The 19,363-nt window shown below is 38.8% G+C and overlaps 1 protein-coding gene across 6 annotated transcripts in view; it reads right to left on the reverse strand.

Annotated features, from left to right (window-relative positions):
• Nucleotides 1-19,363, reverse strand: part of ATXN2 (ataxin 2) — a 110,682-nt gene that overhangs the window by 11,839 nt on the left and 79,480 nt on the right. For 4 of the 6 annotated variants that reach the window (XM_020970179.2, XM_078154308.1, XM_078154306.1 and 1 more), the window contains 6 exons: nt 17,661-17,965; nt 16,393-16,456; nt 15,201-15,353; nt 14,632-14,698; nt 5,213-5,397; nt 4,520-4,652 (listed from right to left, as the gene is read on the reverse strand). In XM_020970179.2, the coding sequence (XP_020825838.1) occupies nt 4,520-4,652; nt 5,213-5,397; nt 14,632-14,698; nt 15,201-15,353; nt 16,393-16,456; nt 17,661-17,965 (907 nt within the window). The remainder of the gene's footprint in view (nt 1-4,519; nt 4,653-5,212; nt 5,398-14,631; nt 14,699-15,200; nt 15,354-16,392; nt 16,457-17,660; nt 17,966-19,363) is intronic. The other 2 variants (XM_020970180.2, XM_020970182.2) reach the window with 1 other exon arrangement.

Here is a 19,363-nt window from a genome sequence, read left to right on the forward strand (position 1 = left end):
CACTCCTAAGAAGGGGGTGAAGTAGCTCTAGCCTTTATAATTTTATCCCCAGCGCACCTAAGACAGTGCCTGGCCCACAAGAGGGGCTTCATAACCTGAGTGATATATAGCCATTTACACACATTCAAAGATCAGCAATTATCAAATTTATGGTTCCATCTAGTCTGACAATATCCAAGCATACATCTGCAACATTTTCAGTTGAACAATACTGTTAAAGAACCACTTAAGATAAATGTGAGTGATGGAAAAATGAAGGACAAAAAAGGAACACTAAATATTCAGATGAGCATTCTTTATATATGTTAGAAATTTTAATTAACTAAACAACATTCAATAACATTTAAAATTCTTTAGACTGTCTTGTTAAGATGTTACATTTTAAACACAAGATTGTTGTGTAAAGGAAAGATGAGCTATATAATTATGCCTTGCTCCAAAGGGCTTTATGTTAATTTAAAATAACCAATATGCGAACACACTTCTTCATACTTGGGTCTTAATACTTTAATAAATAGTAGAGGACCCCATTAAAATAGCACATGACCAATGAAATGTGCAGTATATAATTGTGAAGAAAACAGCTATTGCCTAGATTTCACTTTGGATTGTGGTAACCCGAAGGAAAAGCTCAATAACAAGAATACAGAATCTCCAAATCCTCATTCCAAACAGAACGAAGCCCAATATTTTCAAATCACTAAAAAGTACTGGGGAGATAGTTGTTTCCCGATGTTAAAGAGGGGAAAAAACATAATACTAAGTTTATTCCGCATCTCACAAGTCTTGCTTTTTTGTAATACCTCTGCTATTTACCCAAATCTGAGTGGGACACCTCACGGCCTACAGAATGCTGCTTTCAAAATACGGGTATTCACCATACTGACCGCAACACTACTAATACTACTAACCCCATACTGTTGTAATGGACAAAATCAAAAGTCAGCAGTAAGAGAACACATTCAATTTTTTTTCTAAAGGCCATAGTTAACACCATGTGACTGGTATATGGTTATCTTGGGGAACAAAGGGAGGCAGAGGTTGGGAGAGGAACTAGGAAATTACATACTTTTTAACATGCAAAAATACCCATCAAAAATGTTAAGACACCACCGCTGAACATTTTAAACTAAGCACTGTAACCACTTGAAAGGCTGGTGAAATGTATTTAAGTTGCAAGAAAGTGATTTTGAAAAACCTTTGAAGAATTCTAGCTTTTACAGATATTGTACAGATATCTCTTGGATAAGTAACTTAATACTGAATCCCATGCCTGGAGATAATGAATAAGACTGACTACCTCCGCCCATTTTACTTTTCAAGGTAAGAACAATGAAATCGTGAATTACAACTAGAGTTCTTCAAAGTGCCACTGACAAAAATGTAGCAGTTTGACTAAAGGCTGTTTAAAGAGAGGTAATAGGTCAAGTCAGTCAAGTCCCTACTTATTATACTAATAATATTTAAGATATGGCAGGGAAAACAAATGCCAGAATTGGAAATACTTCATGAGTCTACATCTCTCTGTTATTTAAAATAACAAAACATTTACTAAGGCAGTTGACCGAAAGCTTATAAGCTTGTTTATCAACCAATCTAACAGAAAGTATGTGATGAAAATTAAAGAACACTTGGGCAATAGTGCCTATAATTTTCGCCTACACAATATTAACCATGACTGAAAATAAATAGTAAGCCTCAATGGCAATGGTGATCTTTTAAAAGCAAAGGAGGTTTAAAATTCTGGAAAAATTAAGCTCTATAAAAATTCACAATCAGAGTTTATATATTACATGATATACTGTTGGAAAACTGTAAAACCAATGAGAAAACCAAGTGATAATGTAAGAGGCATAAGAAAAATCTCTAATCACTTATAACAGATACTGTCAATAGCATGGCATCTGTAATCTACTACTCAATGATCATAGTACAATTATCCCAAAGAAGATGGAGCCAGCTAGCAAAAGTATGGCAGTTTTTTAGCTTGTAAAATCACAAATCCAATGATACCAAAAAAAAAAAAGCTGATTTTGATCACGATTAGAATGGCAGCTAAAGCAAACAGTACAGAAAACCTTCACTCCTCTTCCAATCCAAGGTTCACTCAACATGCAAGGAAACAATATGGTGTACATAAACTGCATCAGGAAGGCCTGCTTTTAGAATAGAGTCTGTATAGTTTGACTTAAATACCTTAGTATTGAGAATAAGAACCCAAAAGAGCAGAGTTGCTTTAGGTTTTATGCCATGAGATCTTAAAGTCAATTTGGTTGAAAAATGGATTCAATTAAGAATTACAGAGCCTGCACCAGCCCTGGAATCAGGAGGAATGGGAGTTCAAATTCAGCTTAAGAAATTACTAGTTGTGTGGCCCTGGGCAAGTCACTTTACCACAACTGCCTCACCATCCTCCCCCACCCCACAATAATTATTATTACAGAGCCTGAACAACATTCATTAGCTTTGACTCTCACATGGGTGAGAAATAGGATTTGTAAATGGCTAAAGTGGAAGATGACTCAGTAAACTGCTTTCTAATTCATATCCTTCATAAAAATCCTATTAGAGAAGCCCTAGAAATTGTCTATGTCTGAGCTTCTTATATTTTTCTATTGACAATGAAAAGAAGATAAGATTCCTCACATGAAACAAAAAGTCGTCTGAGGTTCCATAAACTTTATAGTTAAAATGATACTTGAACAGGACCATTGGAAGTTGAATCAATGACTCTGTTCTACTATTAGGTTAAGTCAAACAAAAGTACCAAAAAAGCACATTATTATTTTTTTTTGATATAGCAAACTTCCTCTCCTAACACTTTTTCCTTTGGACTAGATGTCAAAACCAATTTTGTTGGCTTAAGTACTACTAAAATCCTGGGTTTCAAACGGTGTGCCAGCAGACTACAAATTCTAAAAGGTCTTACAACGGTTTGGGGTTCAAGTACAGCCTGACTACATTAAAGAAGACTCATCACCAGAGGACTGTCAAATAAATCATAGTTTCCTGGCCATGATAATTCAAGGTGGATTACTAAGGTACTGAGGGGTTGATATCTTTATTGGCTTAGGAAGGAACCCACATAAGACAGACCTTAGAAGGATTGATTTTTTAAAAAATCTGTAATCCAGTGTACTCTTACACAGGAATGACTACATTTCACTATAATGTGGCTGCCTACTTTCAAAGAAGAGCTAATATATTAATGAGATTCTGGATATTTGGTAAATCCAATTACAATATACATAGCCAAATAGAAATTTTACTTTAAATATTATTTGTAATAGTTTGCATTAATTTCAAAAGGAGAAAGTTGCTGGGTTGGCTTAAACAAAGGCTTATCAAAATAACAAAATTAGATTAAGATTGCTGCTTTTAAATACTATTATATACTTGATAAGATCAGACACTTTAGATAGTGTAATAGTTTATGCTAAAGTATAGTCATGGCATATAAGCGTTTAGATTTAATTTATTAAGATTATATTTCAAGATAATGACTCCCAAAACCACGGTCTCAAAATATACAGAAACCCTAACCTTTCGCTATTCACATCTGATGCAGTATCCTGACTTTATGTCAACAGTACCAAAAGCTATCAGTGACATCTGCAATTTTTTGAAAAGTTAAATGATCGGTTATAAACTTTCTATGACAACATCAGTATAACTAAGCTTCCTCAACCCCTACGTGTATTAACTAAATGCAATGTACAAACTACGACCACTTTTTCTAGTCTCCCCCTCCAGCAGGATTCTTTAGCTTCACTCATTTGGTTGTAGGATATTTTTTGTGGTTCTGATTTTTTTCACTACATTACTTCACAGAAGTCTTTTCAGTATTTTGTATCTTGTTTCAGAAGTATTTTGCTTGTACCTATCAATCTTACTTATACATCACAGTACCCAATTATGTTAATGTACACATCTGATATAGTCTTTTCCATACTGCCGGACATTTATCTTTCAAAATAGAGATGAGCATATTTATTCCATTTCCTTCCATCTTTTTCATAGGTTTTAAAAAATGTTTAAGTCCCATTAGAATTCAACGAGATATATAGCATAAACTAGGGGTCTACATTTGGGGATTCTTTTTCCTATCATCTCAAAAGTATTTCATGGTTAAGTCACCTTTAAGCATGCCTTAATTAAAAAACAAAAGATGAAGATCGTGATAACGATAACACTTTAGCTTATATAGCACCTTTTAAAATAACATACATAGTACATTATATATGTTGTCATATCTCTACTTAACATCCCAAGGAAAAGGGAGTGAGAAGTATCATTACCTGCACCTTACATATGAAAATACAGAGAAATTTGGTGATTTGTCTAGAGTGATAAAAGCAAACCAGGTAGGTGAATTATATCCATTTTTCTGCAGTTTATTAATCCTTAATGTTCTGGGATGCCAGATAATTGTAAAAAATCAGTCATTTTCAAAGCTTTAAAGAGATTAAAAATCATCTCATAAAATTTACAACAACACGAACATGAAAACGTTTCCTACCATACATCGCATGTGTCTGCTCATGAGCACCATACTGAGTTGCTGATGAGGATACTAAACCAGGCTGGGCATGGGCTGGTGGTGCCATCATTCTGGTATTACCCTGTATTACAGGGCTATAGACATGAGGATGCTGTATTCAAACAAAACATATAAAAAAAACCACATAAAATGTCAAAATAGAATGACTGAGATGTCAAGAGTCTTCACTCCGCAGCTTTTCACAAACTATTATTTCAGAAGGAGACTTCACTTAATAGGGAAGGGAATAAACATTTATAGCGCTATTAAACAAAGAAAAACTTGTTCTCCCTAAGTCTTTTAAATGGATTGTTGCTATCTAGTAAAAAAGCAAGAAAAAATTCACTAACTTTTTATATGATAAAGATGAGAGTCTAGCAAAAACACTCTTCAGAAGCTATATTGTACAATAAATTAAGCATTTGAAAGCATCAAGCTTGTCTCATACACACACATACACACACAAAATTACAAAAGAAAACATTCTCTTTTCCAGTCTAAGTGGTCATTTTATCTTGGGTAAGGAATAGCAGGGAGCAGAAGGAAATCTTCGCTATAAAACTACACAGGATAAAAGCAATATCACGAGAAACAAGAACCTATCAAGTGATACTTACGACTCAAACGCAAAGATAGAAGGAAAATGAAAACGGTTAAGGAGGGACAACTCACCTGAGACTGGTAATGCGGGACGTGCTGAACAAGAGGCTGATTAGGAAACTGCTGAGGGCTATAGGCCACATATTGTGCTGAGTAGGCTGGCGGCGTGGCCACGATGGGAGGGCCTGCAGCTGAGGCAGGATGCATCAAGGTGTTCTGAGGGTGCTGATCTTGCCGCTGCTGTGGCATATTTGGTACTACAAAAGATAGAAACTGACATTAGGAAATCACTTTCTCGTAAGCCCAAAGACGTAAAAGGTGAAGATGTAGAGTGGGGATAGGAGAAGATTGGTTTTGTCTGATGTGGTATTTTTTGTTGTTTTTCCCCCGTCATTTTGTTATTTGTTATGTTCCATTTTTTGTTTCACTTTGAAAGGAAATAAAATTGGAAAAAGATTCAAGCAGTTATTTTCTTATTGTGTACATGCACACGCGTGTACACACACACACACACACACACACATCTGACACAGCTTGCTCCTTAGAGGTAGTAGGTGGTACACGCACTAGACGTGGAATCAGAAAGATGAGTTCAAATCCCACTCCAGACACTTAATAACTACGTGACTGCAATAATCATTTAACCTCAGTATACCTCAGTTTCCTTATCTGTAAAATGAGGATCATAATACCTAAATCACAGAATGGTTGTGAGGATCAAATGAAATATTTGTAAAGAGCTTAGCACAGCTGCTCAGCACGTAAGTGTGCTTACTCCTTCCCTTATGTTATTAAATTAGATATATTTAAAAGTCTGGTTTATTAAGACGATGTTTAGATAGTCCTATACCAATGTTTTCTCACGGCATGGAGGTAACTGTTACAGATCTAACAGACCTGTCTGTTGTTATGAGAAACACTTTACCGAATTAATCAGAAGCGCATCACCAACAGGTGTGGTGGCCCTCTTGGTGCTGGATTATTTGCCCAAGATGATCCACAAATTAAAAATGTACTAAATGAATTTTAAATGACTTTAGTTTTATCACCAATGCAGATAAATGTTAAACTCTGATGAAGCCTTACATTTTTCCTAAATTATGACAAGAAATAGGAAAACATAAAACTACCAAAATTACCACTAAAGCAGAACAAGGTTTTCACAGCCTTGAATAAAGTACCTGCACAGTATATCCAGCAGATACAGAAAAAAAGAAATTTATTATCAGAAAAGGATCTAAGGGAAAGAAATGGAAGAGAAGGGAAAAAGGAACGGAAGAAAACACCAATACTCTATCCATTACACGATTAGACCAAGCTCTCTCATTAAAGCCTCTGATGCTTTATTTTTTAAACTTCAGACCCCAGAAAACCCAAGGCTTGTCCAGATTGATATCTTCTCTCTCCTTTCTAATGTTCATTTCTTGATGTGGCATATTGACAAATGTAGGCTGTCCCTCCCTTTATCCATGCCATCGAAGCCAGAAGAACCTAACCAGGCAGAAGCCGGCAGTGGAGGCCCATGAGTCTCATCAGCAACATTCAGCAGGCAGACATTGAGCAGAATCCAAGTTGCCTGTTCAGCTCCAAAGCCTAAAGGGAGGGGTCCATCTTCTGCAATGTCTGGAAGCGCTTTTCCAACACTGTGTACTACGTTTCTTCAATTTAGTCAAATGAAGTGTAAGTGCTTTATCATGTACCTTCTGCTTTTGAACACTGAATCCAAGGAAAATGTGTAATACGATGAATTAGCTGATGAAGGCCTTGTTTCTCTGCTACAGTTAAATTCTTAGAAACAGGTGATTGTATCTAAGCTATATATTAAGGAATATTAGACAAAAACCATACTGTGATTCAGGTGGAGTAGGTGATGCGAAGAAATAGCTTTTGAATCTTTAAAGAATTTGACATTCAGTTGAAAAAACCAACCTCACCCAAGTTTGTGCCCTTTACACTCCTGGATACTCCAAGACTCTTCAACTACTACTGGCTCTGGAGGTGTGTCTTCTAATTTTTGCTAACTTCTCCAATGGCATGACCACTGTGGTTTGTAGCCCATGTTCTTCTTTATTCTTAAAGACAGCAGCTTTGATAGAAATAGCTTTTCTTGACATGTTTTTTCTACTTTGGGAGAGGGACTGATTTTTCAACACCACCAAAAAGCAAGTTTAGGCTATGAGATATACACCCAATTAAAGGAACAGATATCTGCCCATTAGATTTGTTTGATGTTATTTTTGCATCACTAATGTTGTCCAGGAACAAAGCAAGCTTTGACCACTTGCTATAAGAGACTTCAATTATTTACAACTATGTTCTGCACATACTAGATAAACTGAGGAGAAAAAAAGACATAATTCTAGATGGACATTTGATGAGTAGCCCGCTTAATTAGACCAGCAGTCTATAATTCTTTGGCAGGTACAATAGTTAAAGAGTAATCTGGGCAGACTTGAACTAGAAGAGGACAGCAGGTTAGACTGCAGCTGAGAAATTCTGAAGGTAGGATTTTTTTTTTAAGGCCATCAGGGTTAAGTGACTTTCTAGGGTCACACAGCTAGTTAAGTGCTTGAGACCAGATTGGGACTCAGGTCCTCCTGACTGCATACCTGGTGCTCTATCCACTATGCCATCCAGCTTCCCCCAGACTGCAGATGAGGAATCCTGAAGCAAAGTGATTTCAGTATCCCAAGCTGCTTGTGTTTCCTAAGCCCATCTTCTGATTCCTTAAAAAGCAGGGCCCCCTACATTCCCCCCGTATGAGGTAGCGGGCTACAGGGAAGAGGGAGCAGGAGCTCAGCTTCAGAAGACCTTGCTCTAATGGGGCCAGGAAGTGAGGCAGGGTAAGTCCCTTGACTTCTTTATGACCCAGGAAACGCTAAGACTGTAAGGAGCCAAAGAACAAAAGGGAGAGTTTCAACCCTGGGAGCCTCCTACACCAAATGGAATTAACAGGATCGGACTCCTTTCCATTCTCCACTCTCAAAAAATTTCCCCATGATGCACAGTGATCTCAAAAGAATAAAAATCGCAGGTGAGTGGCAGGAGAACAGATCATACAGGGCTGATGGGTTCCAGAGCACTCTCCATCTAAGAGCCCTGTCAGGGAAGCAGGTCAGGAACAGAAGCTCAGAGATATACAAGTGGCATGTCCATTCAAATGTGAACTCCTTGATGGCAGGGACTCTCTTCTGCCTCTTTTGTGGATCCCCAGGGCTGAGGGTGCTTAATAAATGTTTGGAGATTGATTGGTCATGATAGAGCTAGTAAGATGCAGAGCTGAAATTCAAAAAAGGTTTTGTGATTCTGAAGCCCATGCTGTCTTTGTACACATAAAAGAAAACATATATGTAAGTATGTATGACAAAAAAAAAAATGGTTTACCCTTGCAGAGAGCAATGACTAAGCCCAATGTTAACCTTAAATTTTTTTTTTCCAAAGAGGAAACCTGTACATGGATCAAAGGCAACAGTACATCTCATTTTTCTCCAATTTCTGACTATGATTAGATGAAGTTTGATTCTTCCTTTCAACACATTCACAAATGCCCTGTCCTCTGGCATCACACTTCTTTTACTCACTGAATAGAAAATAGGTAATTACCTGATAAAGTATAACTTTACATAGCATTTTCCAAAATGGTTTTTAGAAACTGTACTGACAACTGAAAATCTAAGCAGCAAAACATGACTTATTTCATTAGAATATAAGCAATAACTGATCTTATTTTGTGGTTTTGTATCCACAACATCCAGTACAGTGTCTCAACAAGTAGGCACCTTAAGAACTGTTGAAATGAAACCTTTTCTTTACCTTCTTTAAAATATATGTATAAGGTAAAAGCAGTGACTTGCTTGAGCTCTCCCCTAAACCCCTCCAAATACTTGTAAAAAATGGCTCTAAACAAATTCTAAATAAGCAGAACCCACAAAAAGACAGAGCGAAACAAATTTCCAGCCCAAGACAACCTGGATGATGGATTGGAAAGGTCTATTGCGCCAGTCTGGGAGAGGAGCACAGTTCAGCATGGGTGCACACACAAAACAGGCCTCAGTAAACCTGGAGCAGGCCTCAAAGGACTGAATCACGAGCAGCTGTGGTGGTTTCCAGACTTCTCAACTCACAAACACCAAAGACAACTTAGAAGGTCAGTAGGAAAAGTCTGTGACCATGGTGAGAGAGAAGCTCGGTCCCAGCCCCAGTTCAGAAGCTGCTTTTCCTGAGTTCGGAGGAGGAACTGAGTGGCTGATCAGAGGTAGACTGCAGGGATCTCTTTGCTGGTGCTGAGGCAGGATTCTCTTGCTTTGCCCATGCTTGGATCTGAGTCACAGTTATGGGTGGCAATCCTGGGGTGACAAGGAGTGCTGGCATAGTGGAGCTTGTAGTGGGGGTGCAGAGAGAATCCTCCTCACGATTCCAAGGCAAAAAAGAGTGTTTGTGATCACTCACAAACCAGAGCACAGGCCAGGAAAGGAGTAAACACCTCACCTTTCACTGCACCACCTTGGAAGAACTGAAAATTTACAGGTCCTTATATCTCTGAAAATAGCTGCACAAAACCCTCAAAACTTGGGACAGTACATTCTCCACACTGGAAGCAGACCCTTACCTTCTCAAAGAGTTTATAAGTCAATCGGCTGGGATCATGAGCAAACTGTGCAAAAAAAGGTAGACCACAGGATCTTTCTTTGGTGACAAAGAAGATCAAAACATACAACCAGAAGACGACAATGAAGTCAAAGCTCCTACACTGAGAAGCAAGTAAGACAAGGAGAGGAAAAATTGGGAAGAGAAATGAGAGTGACACAAGAAAATCATGAAAAACAAGTAAACAGCTTGCTAAAGGAGACCCAAAAAAACACTGAAGAAAATAGCCCCAAATGGCAAAAGAGGTCCAAAATGCCAATGAGGAGAAGAATGTCTTAAAAAGCAGAATTGGCCAAATAGAAAAGAAAGTCCAAAAGTGCACTGAATAAAATACATCCTTAAAAATTAGAATGGAGCAAATGCAAGCTAGTGACTTTATGAGAAATCAAGACATTGTAAAACAAAACCAAAAGAATGAAAAAATAGAAAACAATGCGAAATATCTCATCAGAAAAACAACTGGGGGCAGCTAGGTGATGCAGTGGATAGAGCACCGGCCCTGAAGTCAGGAGGACCTGAATTCAAATCCGGTCTCAGACCAAACACTTGACACTTACTAGACTAGCTGTGTGACTCTGGGTAAGTCACTTAACCCCAATTGCCTAAAAATTAAAACACAAAAGAAAAACAACAACAACAAAAAGAAAGAAAAACAAATGACCTGGAGAATAGATCCAGGAGAGATAATTCAAAAATTACTGGACTATCTGAAAGCTATGATCAAAAAAAGAGCCTAGACATCATCTTTCAAGAAATTATCAAGGAAAACTGCCCTGATGTTTTAGAACCAGAGGGCAAAACAGAAACTGAAAGAATCCACCGATCACCTCCTGAAAGAGATCCCCAAAGGAAAACTCCTAGGAATATTGTAGCCAAATTCCAGAGTTCCCAGGTCAAGGAGAAACTATTGCAAGCTGCCAGAAGGAAACAATTCAAGTACTGTGGGAACACAATCAGGACAACACAAGATTTAGCTGCTTCTACATCAAGGGACTGGAGGATTTGGAATACAATATTCTGGAGGGTAAAGGAGATACAAGAATCACCCACCCAGCAAAACTGAGTCTAACCTTTCAAGGTAAAAAATGGACATTCAGTGAAATAGAGGACTTTCAAGCATTCTTGATGAAAAGACCAGAGCTGAATAGAAAATCTGACTTTCAAATAGAAGACTCAAAAGAAACAGGAAGAGGTAAATAGGAAAGATAAATCATAAAGGACTTATTAAGGTTGAAATGTTTACATCCTACATGGAAAAACGATGTTTGTAACTCATGAGACCTTTGTCAGTATTAGGGTAGTTGGGAGGGAAAAAATTTTATGTATGTATATACAGACAGATAGATAAACAGAATACAAGGGGAAGTTGAAGATGAAAGGGTGATATCGAGAGTATAAAATTAAGGAGTGAGAGGGGATTATATTGGAAGGAGAAAGGGAGAGGTAGAATGGGGTAAATTATCTCATATAAAACAGACAAAAAAAGGCTTTTACAGTGGAGGGGAAGAGGGGGAAGGTGAGGGAATGAGTGAATCTTATACTCATAGGATCTGGCTTAAGGAGGGAATAACATACACACTCAATTGGGTATGGAAATCTATCTTACCCTACAGGAAAATAGGGGAGAAGGGGACAAGAGAGAAAGAGGGGAGGGCAGATCAGGAGGGGGTAATCGGAAGCAAAAAGTTCTGAGGAGGGACAGAGTCAAAAAAGAGAAGAGAATAAATGGGGGGTGGGATAGGATGAAGGGAAATATAGTTAGTTTCTCACAATATGATGTGTTTTGCATGACTATACATGTATAATCTATATCGAGTTGCTTGCCTTCTCAGTGAGGGTGGGTGGAGAGGGAGAGAGAAAATTTGGAACTCAAAGTTTCAAAAACAAATGTTCAAAATTGTTTTCATAAGCAATTGGGTATAGAAATCTATCCTGCCCTATAGGAAAATAGAAGGGAAAGGGGATAAGAGAAGCAGGGGGAGATAAAAGGGAGGACAGATTAGGGGAAGGAGTATTCAGAATGCATGCCATCTTGAGGTGGGGTGACGAGATGGGGAGAAAATGTAGAACTCAAAATCCTGTGTAAGTGAATGTTGAAAACTAAAAATAAATAAGTCAATAAAATCTGAAAAAAAAATATTCTTAAGCCAAAAGTGGAATTTTTCAGTACAGGGAACAAAAGCCTGGGGATATGAGTGTATTCTAGAGGATTCTGCAAATCTACTAAAAAATTTCATGTAGAAATTACAAAATTATTCTTAATTCAAACTTTAATATTTAACTGCTAATATTTTTACTAGGAAAATGCAAATAAAATTATAATAGCTAATTATCAACATCAAATATTCTGAAATCAACTTTATCTTATTTCTGCAAAGAACTATTCCCTATTAACTACTCTATTTCTCAAATAAGAAAAGTAATCATTAATACAGAAAATCATGGAATCTCTATTGACAAGGTAGTTAAAGTTTAGTAGTATTTTTCAGGAGCCCAAAAGTTTCTTTTTAAGATAGGCTCCTTTATTCAGTGTATCTATAAATTTGGATGAGAAAAAAATTACATCTTTGTTTTGCTAACGTCCACTCAAATTTAGTATCTTTTGCTTATAGACGTAACAAATATATTATTCTATGAAGGGGATCCATATGTTTCACCAGACTAATACTAATACAATTAAAATGTATATAATGCCTGCTAGGAACTGTGGCAACACATAAATGATAAGGCAAGGCAGATCCAATGGGAGTTGCAGTCACAAGCCTGCACACAGGTGGCCCAGGCCATAGGGTCATCTTCTCACTGGACTGAAGCAGCAGTGGGATTCAGCAACCCCCCCCTTTTTTTTTAAAAGGACTGCACTGCTCACCTCCTGGCACAAGGAAGGGGATAGAAAATGTGCCCTAAAATTGTCTGCTTCCCCCAACCCTGGCCTGCTTATTGTGGCAGGCAGGGATCCTACCCTGCAGTTAAAACACAGGAAAAGGAAAAAGTCTGTCCTGTGACAATCACGGGAGGGGGAGGAGGGAGAGGAGGGAGTAGAAGGAGGTTCTCCCTCTTAGGCACTGCTTGCAAGATTCTCGCCATAGTCCTCTTTAATAGGCTGATCCTTCAGCTGGAAGATGGACATCTACTTGAGAGGCAGTGTGGCTTCAGAAAAGCCAAAGAATGACTGAAACGGGGTTTGTTGTGTGCTTGAGGGTGAAAACAGGATCAAGGTCCACTACTGCACTGAACGTTAATTATTTAACTTCAAAGGGCTATAAACCAAGACTAAAGTCAACAGAGAGTTAGTACATGACTTTTGGTTCACATATGACTGTGCTCTCAATGAAGCCTTTGAGGCTGAGATGCCACAGAGTATGGACCGCTTCTCTGCTGCTTGTGCTAATTTGGCATAACAATTAACATCTAGACGACACAGGTTTTCCACCAACCAGCACCACACCAGCCATACATGGAACTATTGGTTACAGCAAATGGAGATGTTTTAAATACTACGAAAAGTTCACTTACCTGGGCAGTATAGTCTCCAGGGATGTACACACATGCATTGCCAAGAGCTATCTCGGTGTTTGGAAAGCAAAGTGTAGGAAAGTGTGGAAGAGAAGGAGGTATCAGACTGCCTACCAAACTGAGGGTCTACAGAGCCACTGTGCTGACCTCATTATTGTATGCCTGTGAAACCTGGACAGTCTATCAGCTCCATACGAGGAAACTGAATCACTTCTATTTGAATTGTCTTAGGAAGACCCTGGAGATCACCTGGCAGGATAAGGTACCAGACACTGAAGTACTTTTTCAAGCTGAACTGGAAAGCATTCAAACTCTACTGCAGAGAGAACACTCCAACGGCTGGCCATGTTTGAATGTCAGATGTATGCTTGCCTAAAAGACTATTTTACAAAGAACTCACACAAGGTAAAGTGCTCACTGGGAGGCGAGACAAAGCAATACAAGGACCCTCTCGACGTCTCTCTAAAGAATTCTGGAATGGATCAAGTGACATGAGAGACACTGGCAAAGGACCACACAGCATGGAGTGCCCACATTAAAGAAGGCTTTGTGCTCTATGATTGAAGCAGAACTGAGGTAGTTCAAAAGAAATGAGCAAATTAAGAGATATTTCCACTCTAATTGTTCACAAAGACTTTTTGTGCCCAGCCTATGATACAGCCTTCCCAGCTTGTATCAGTCTCATCAGTCACAGACACACTATACCCTGACCCTGACATAATGATGTCATTTGGTCCTCTTCAAGAATGAAGGACAACCACCACCAGAAACTGTGCTAGTAAGAGTAAGCGCATTATAAGTATCTCACTGAATCTCCACAACAACCCTAGGAGGAACTGCTACTATTATCCCTATTTTACAGTTGAGGAAACTAAGGTAGAAAGAGGTTAAGCGATATGCTCAAAGTCACCCAGCTAGTAAGAGGCTGAAGTGCGACGTGAACTCAGGTCTTCCTGACCTCAGGCCCAGCATCACCCCACCATATACCAAAAGGAGCCATGACACAAAACGATTAAGAATCCCAAAGTTTGCTGAAGCTGGTTGCAGGATGCACTGCCCTCGTCCTCCTGCTGCCAATGTCTTGGAATTCACCGGAACTCACGGGAGGACTGCTTTAGAGTCAGAAAGCTCCGGGAGAGGTCTGGTAGTGACTTGCCCAACATCACCCAGATTAAGTGGTTAAGCTGCAATGCAAACACTCCAACGCACCATTTTGTCCATCCTCGGAACGCTGAACCACAACATGTTTTACCAATTATTTCCAAATCCAGGTCTTCAGATCATGCAACATGCAGACCGAACCCAAACCCAGGTAATGTTCTTCTCACCTTTACCTGCTCTATATGTCTTGGCTTGGTTCACTGGCATGGGCGTCATAGGTATAGGATATAGAGGCTTGTGAAAAGAAAAAAGAGAATTTTAGGTTAAGATTTTACTCATTTAAATAAAAAAGCCCCTATGTTACATTAACTAGTTATCATTTTTTAAGTCAAAATATAAACTCTGTCAAATGTCACTTGTTTCTGTCTCCTGAAGGTTTCATGTTTCTTCAGTCAACACTGACATGTTGATAAACAAATTAAAAATTACAGTAAATCCTGTATTGGAGTTCACTACATAGTTTCTACTAAGAAATCATTCCTGGAAAACACAGTGTGTGTCCAAATGTCTAACATATCACTCACGACTCCCTGTGAACTTCTAAAGGACAGAAGAAAACGACTGTACAACACTCCACTTTTGCCACCCCATCCAAGCAAGGCCACAAACTCAATCTGTTTGGAGTTGAAGGATGCCCGAGGTAAACAAGAGGATTAGGCTCTTCACTTTATTCTGCTACTAATGAACACCCAGAATTCACTGAAGAAAGCTCCACATCAACCATATGAAGCTTTACCTGCACGCCCGGGCTCACTGGGACCGGGTACATCATGTTTGGTGCAAAACAAACTGGCTGAGTGTATACCGGAGTTGGCTGTTGATGACCCACCATGGAAGGGCTTGGCTGGGCTGGAGGACGAGGTGAAGTGGGAGTGGTTGAAGGCTTTGGCTATCAAAAACAAAATGGGAGTCAATTATGCAAATGTGAAAAGCTGATCTTTTTAATAATACACTTAGCTTTTTATCTACTCTCTCAATGTTTACTTTTATGATTAAGAAATAATAAAAAGGAAAACCTTGACATGAGCCTAAAAGAAACTACCTTCATTCATAAAGTTACATAAAGTTTTAAATGGATTGCCAAACTCCAGTTATACGGTCAATGCAGATAAATGATTTAATTCAAAGTTTCTTTAGAGGATCTTCATTTATTAATTTATGTGACACGGACAGTTTCAGAGAAAACTGGGAAGACTTCTACAAACTGATGTAGAGTGAAGCAAGTACATACAGGGGAAAAATTTAAACAATGACAGTATTTAAAAAAAAATAACCAACAACTCTGAAAGATCCATACAACAGTAAAGCGCGAACCCACAGAAATGAAACTGAAGTGTTTCAGTCTTTTTTCATTTTTATTTTTAGGCAGTTGGGGTTAAGCGACTTGCCCAGGGTCACACAGCTACTAAGTGTCAAGTGTCTGTTCTGAGGCCGCATTTGAACTCAGGTCCTCCTGACTCCAGGGCCAGTGCTCTATCCACTGCACCACCTAGCTGCCCCATGCTACTCAACTTCTACCAGAGAGGGGATGAACTATAAATGCAAGATAAGGTATATTTTGGAACAGGGCCTATGTGTGAACTAATTTTGCTGGACTATATACATTTGTTATGAATGTGTTACTTTTACTGGTAAGCGGATGTGGGAGGGACAGATAATAAATGCTTGTAAAAGTACATTTTTTTAAATAAAAGTAATATCAAAAATTCTATCTATGGTGAAATGTAACATTTCAAAAATATCAATGGGATAACAAGTACACTGCAGCTATAGCATCTATGTCTCTAACATATTGTTTACAGAATTCAAGAATAAATAATAAAATTATCACACCAAACAGAAAGAAGATAAAGGAAACCATAAGGCCCAATTTTTAAGGATACTTTACTTCATACCTTATGTAATCTCAAACAGATCCATAAAATTACCTGAGCAAAAGAACGAGGATTGAACTCCTTTGCATTGGGATTCAAGGTGGATTTCCTAACTTGCCTAAACACAAAGAAAAAAAATGTAAATGCCCGATGCTAACACTTTTATCTGTCCTATAACCTCTTTCACAGATGTCAAATTAAAATTTATTAACCACATATGATTTTGCTTAAGAACATTAATCCCCCTTGTAAAAATAAACAAATTAATAACTATTACAGCTAGCAATTACATGGTGTTTTAAGGTTTGCAAAGCCCTTCACACATTACCTCATTTGAACCTCAGAACTACCTTTCTACAGACGAAGAAACTGAGGCTCAGAGAAGTCAGTGTCTGAGGCAAGACCTGAACCCAGGTCTTCCTGACTCTATCACCAATTTGCCTAACAACTAAAAACCACAGTACCACAACATACAAAGCCTTAAAACATATAAACACAACAAAAGCAAAATAAAGATGGTATAGGGCTTCAGATACCAAAAACATTTTAGAAACATTCAATCAAAAGTTGTTGAAATGAAAATGTTTTATGACATTTTGAAAAACCTTCTAAATAGGAATCTTAGCATCTGAGTGACACACTAGATAAGAGCCCAGGACCTGCAATCAGGAAGACCTGAATTTAAAACCAGCCTCAGTCTCTTCCTACCTGTGTGACCCTGAGCAAGTCACTTGTTTGCCTCAGTCTCTTCATTAAAATGGGGAAATAACAGTACCTACCTCCCAGCTGTGGGAAGATCAATGAGATAATGGTAAAGCCCTTAGCACAGTATCTGACACCTAGGAGGCATTAAATAAGTACTTGTTTTCTTTCCTTCTTCCTTTCTTCCATAAAAGTCCTCATTTTGGCATGGAGGTAATCTAAGCTCTCCAGGTCAAACGAGTCCAAGCTTGGGCAGGGAGTGCTCATTAAACTGAAAACATGGTCAATGACTGAGAACTGTCCTCAGGTTCAGAGAGGCTGATCACCACTAGGCTGGCTACTGATCACGTGATAATTTAACGTAATTTTTCGACTACATAAATCATTAAAAATAGTGTGAAGATGTCTCCTAAATTAAGAGATCGTAATTTTGAGGCATTAAAGATTTAAGATATTAAAGACGTTCTTAACAACAGTTCAGCATGTATACTAATTACATTAATTTGCCTTTTATCTATAGATGTGATTTACAGGGGACATGCTCCAGGAAGCTGACTACAACATAAGAACACATTAAAGCTAGTTTACTCCGGGGACATATCCAACATGTGTTGACTCACTCAGCTGCATCTTTTTTGTCTTCTTGATCGTCCTTCTCATGTTTACTTCCTGGGCTGGCTGTCTGCACACCTTGGGAAGTGACCTCCGGGCCTCTCTTCTGGTCTGAGTTCCCACTGGCTGATGGAGAAATGCAAGGACTGCCTGGCTTGCTGCTGCCACTCGTGCAGCTGGCACCGATGTTCTCCAGGAGAACATCCTTAGGGCTCGATTCAGGTTGGTCTTTGATCATATCTCTTGACTTTTCTCCTTCTCTGTTTTTGTTGAGCAGGTGATCCACATTATCAGGGGTGGAACTCGGTTGTAACTAAAGAAAAACAATTAATTACTCTCCTTTATTTTCATTACTATAACAAACCAGACCAAATGAGATTCTGCCCAAGCTAGTTAGAATGGATTGACTCATGCCCAGGAAGTCAGCCACAAGATGATCAATAGTCGGGCCATGGCATTTCATGAAAAACGAGAAAACAACATAAAAAGAAACAATATGTTGGGGGAAGACAGGAAATGTGCTAACAATCACAGTTCTTAGCCTGTCTATAAACATTAGCAGAACAGTTGGTCCTTCAAACGTTAGCTTTTTGTCCACTGTTTAATGAATTAACACACTAATAGGAGAGCTGGGCCATGTCAAGATCACAATCAGAACACAAAAGGGAGAGTCACAGACTAAAAAAAGAAGGATCACTGAGTCTCTTTGGAGAGGCAAAGAAACTGGCTTAATTAAATGCTCAAAGGTAATGAGAAAACATCATTAATGGTTCACTAGGTCATCGTCTTACAATGCTCACTGAGGGCACAAGCTAAATAAAAGAAAAAAATCACTGAAAATAATCAGTGAAGCTTATTGTGCTATGTATTGAAAAGGATAAATGGTAAAGAAATTCTATATGGAACTTTGCATGACTCTCTAAAGACCCCCTCTCTTTGAACTTCCTAAATTCTCTCCAAGAAACCACCATCCTTGTCTGCTAGGTCCCAGCCTCAGGTCATCCTCTACTGGCATTTCTACTACCACAATTTTTCCTGCATCAGGCCCCTCTACTCTGATCACAGGGGCCCTCCTTGCAAACCTCATCACCTCTCACTTACCAGGACTCTCCCACCCCCCACAGAACTGCCAAGCGGATGTGTCTAAAGCAGAGGTCTTGCCACATCATCTCCCTGCTCCCTACCGCCTTTAGGATCCGCATCAATGGCCCCATCTCCTCTCACAGTCCTCCCCTTCAGACATTCTGGGTGTTGCCCATGTCTCTGTACTGACTGCTTCAAGTACCTGAAAACATGCTTCCTCACCTTCAGTACCACCTTCTCAATAAAGTCCTTCCTGATCTCCCCAACTGCTAGTACTGGCCACCAAAATAACCTTATATGCACACACACGCACACACACACAAACACACACGCACACACACACAAACACACACGCACACACACATGCATTATACTCTCAAAGACTGTGAGATACTTGAGGACAGAGGCAGCATCAGCCTTCCTGTGTTATCCCCCCCCCAAGGCCTAGCATAATGCCTGGCACACAGCAGATTCTTAATTAATGCTTATGGACTTAAAAACTTCCAAATCTAAATGACATAATAGCTAACAGATAACATTAATAGAGCATCTACCATGTGCCAGACACTGTGCTAAGTGCGTTACAATTAATTATTATCTAACCTGACCCTCACAACAACCTTGCGAG

This window comes from Phascolarctos cinereus, unplaced genomic scaffold, assembly GCF_003287225.1.
Source record: "Phascolarctos cinereus isolate Bilbo 61053 unplaced genomic scaffold, phaCin_HiC Scaffold_4;HRSCAF=312, whole genome shotgun sequence".
Taxonomy (NCBI): Eukaryota; Metazoa; Chordata; class Mammalia; order Diprotodontia; family Phascolarctidae; genus Phascolarctos; species Phascolarctos cinereus.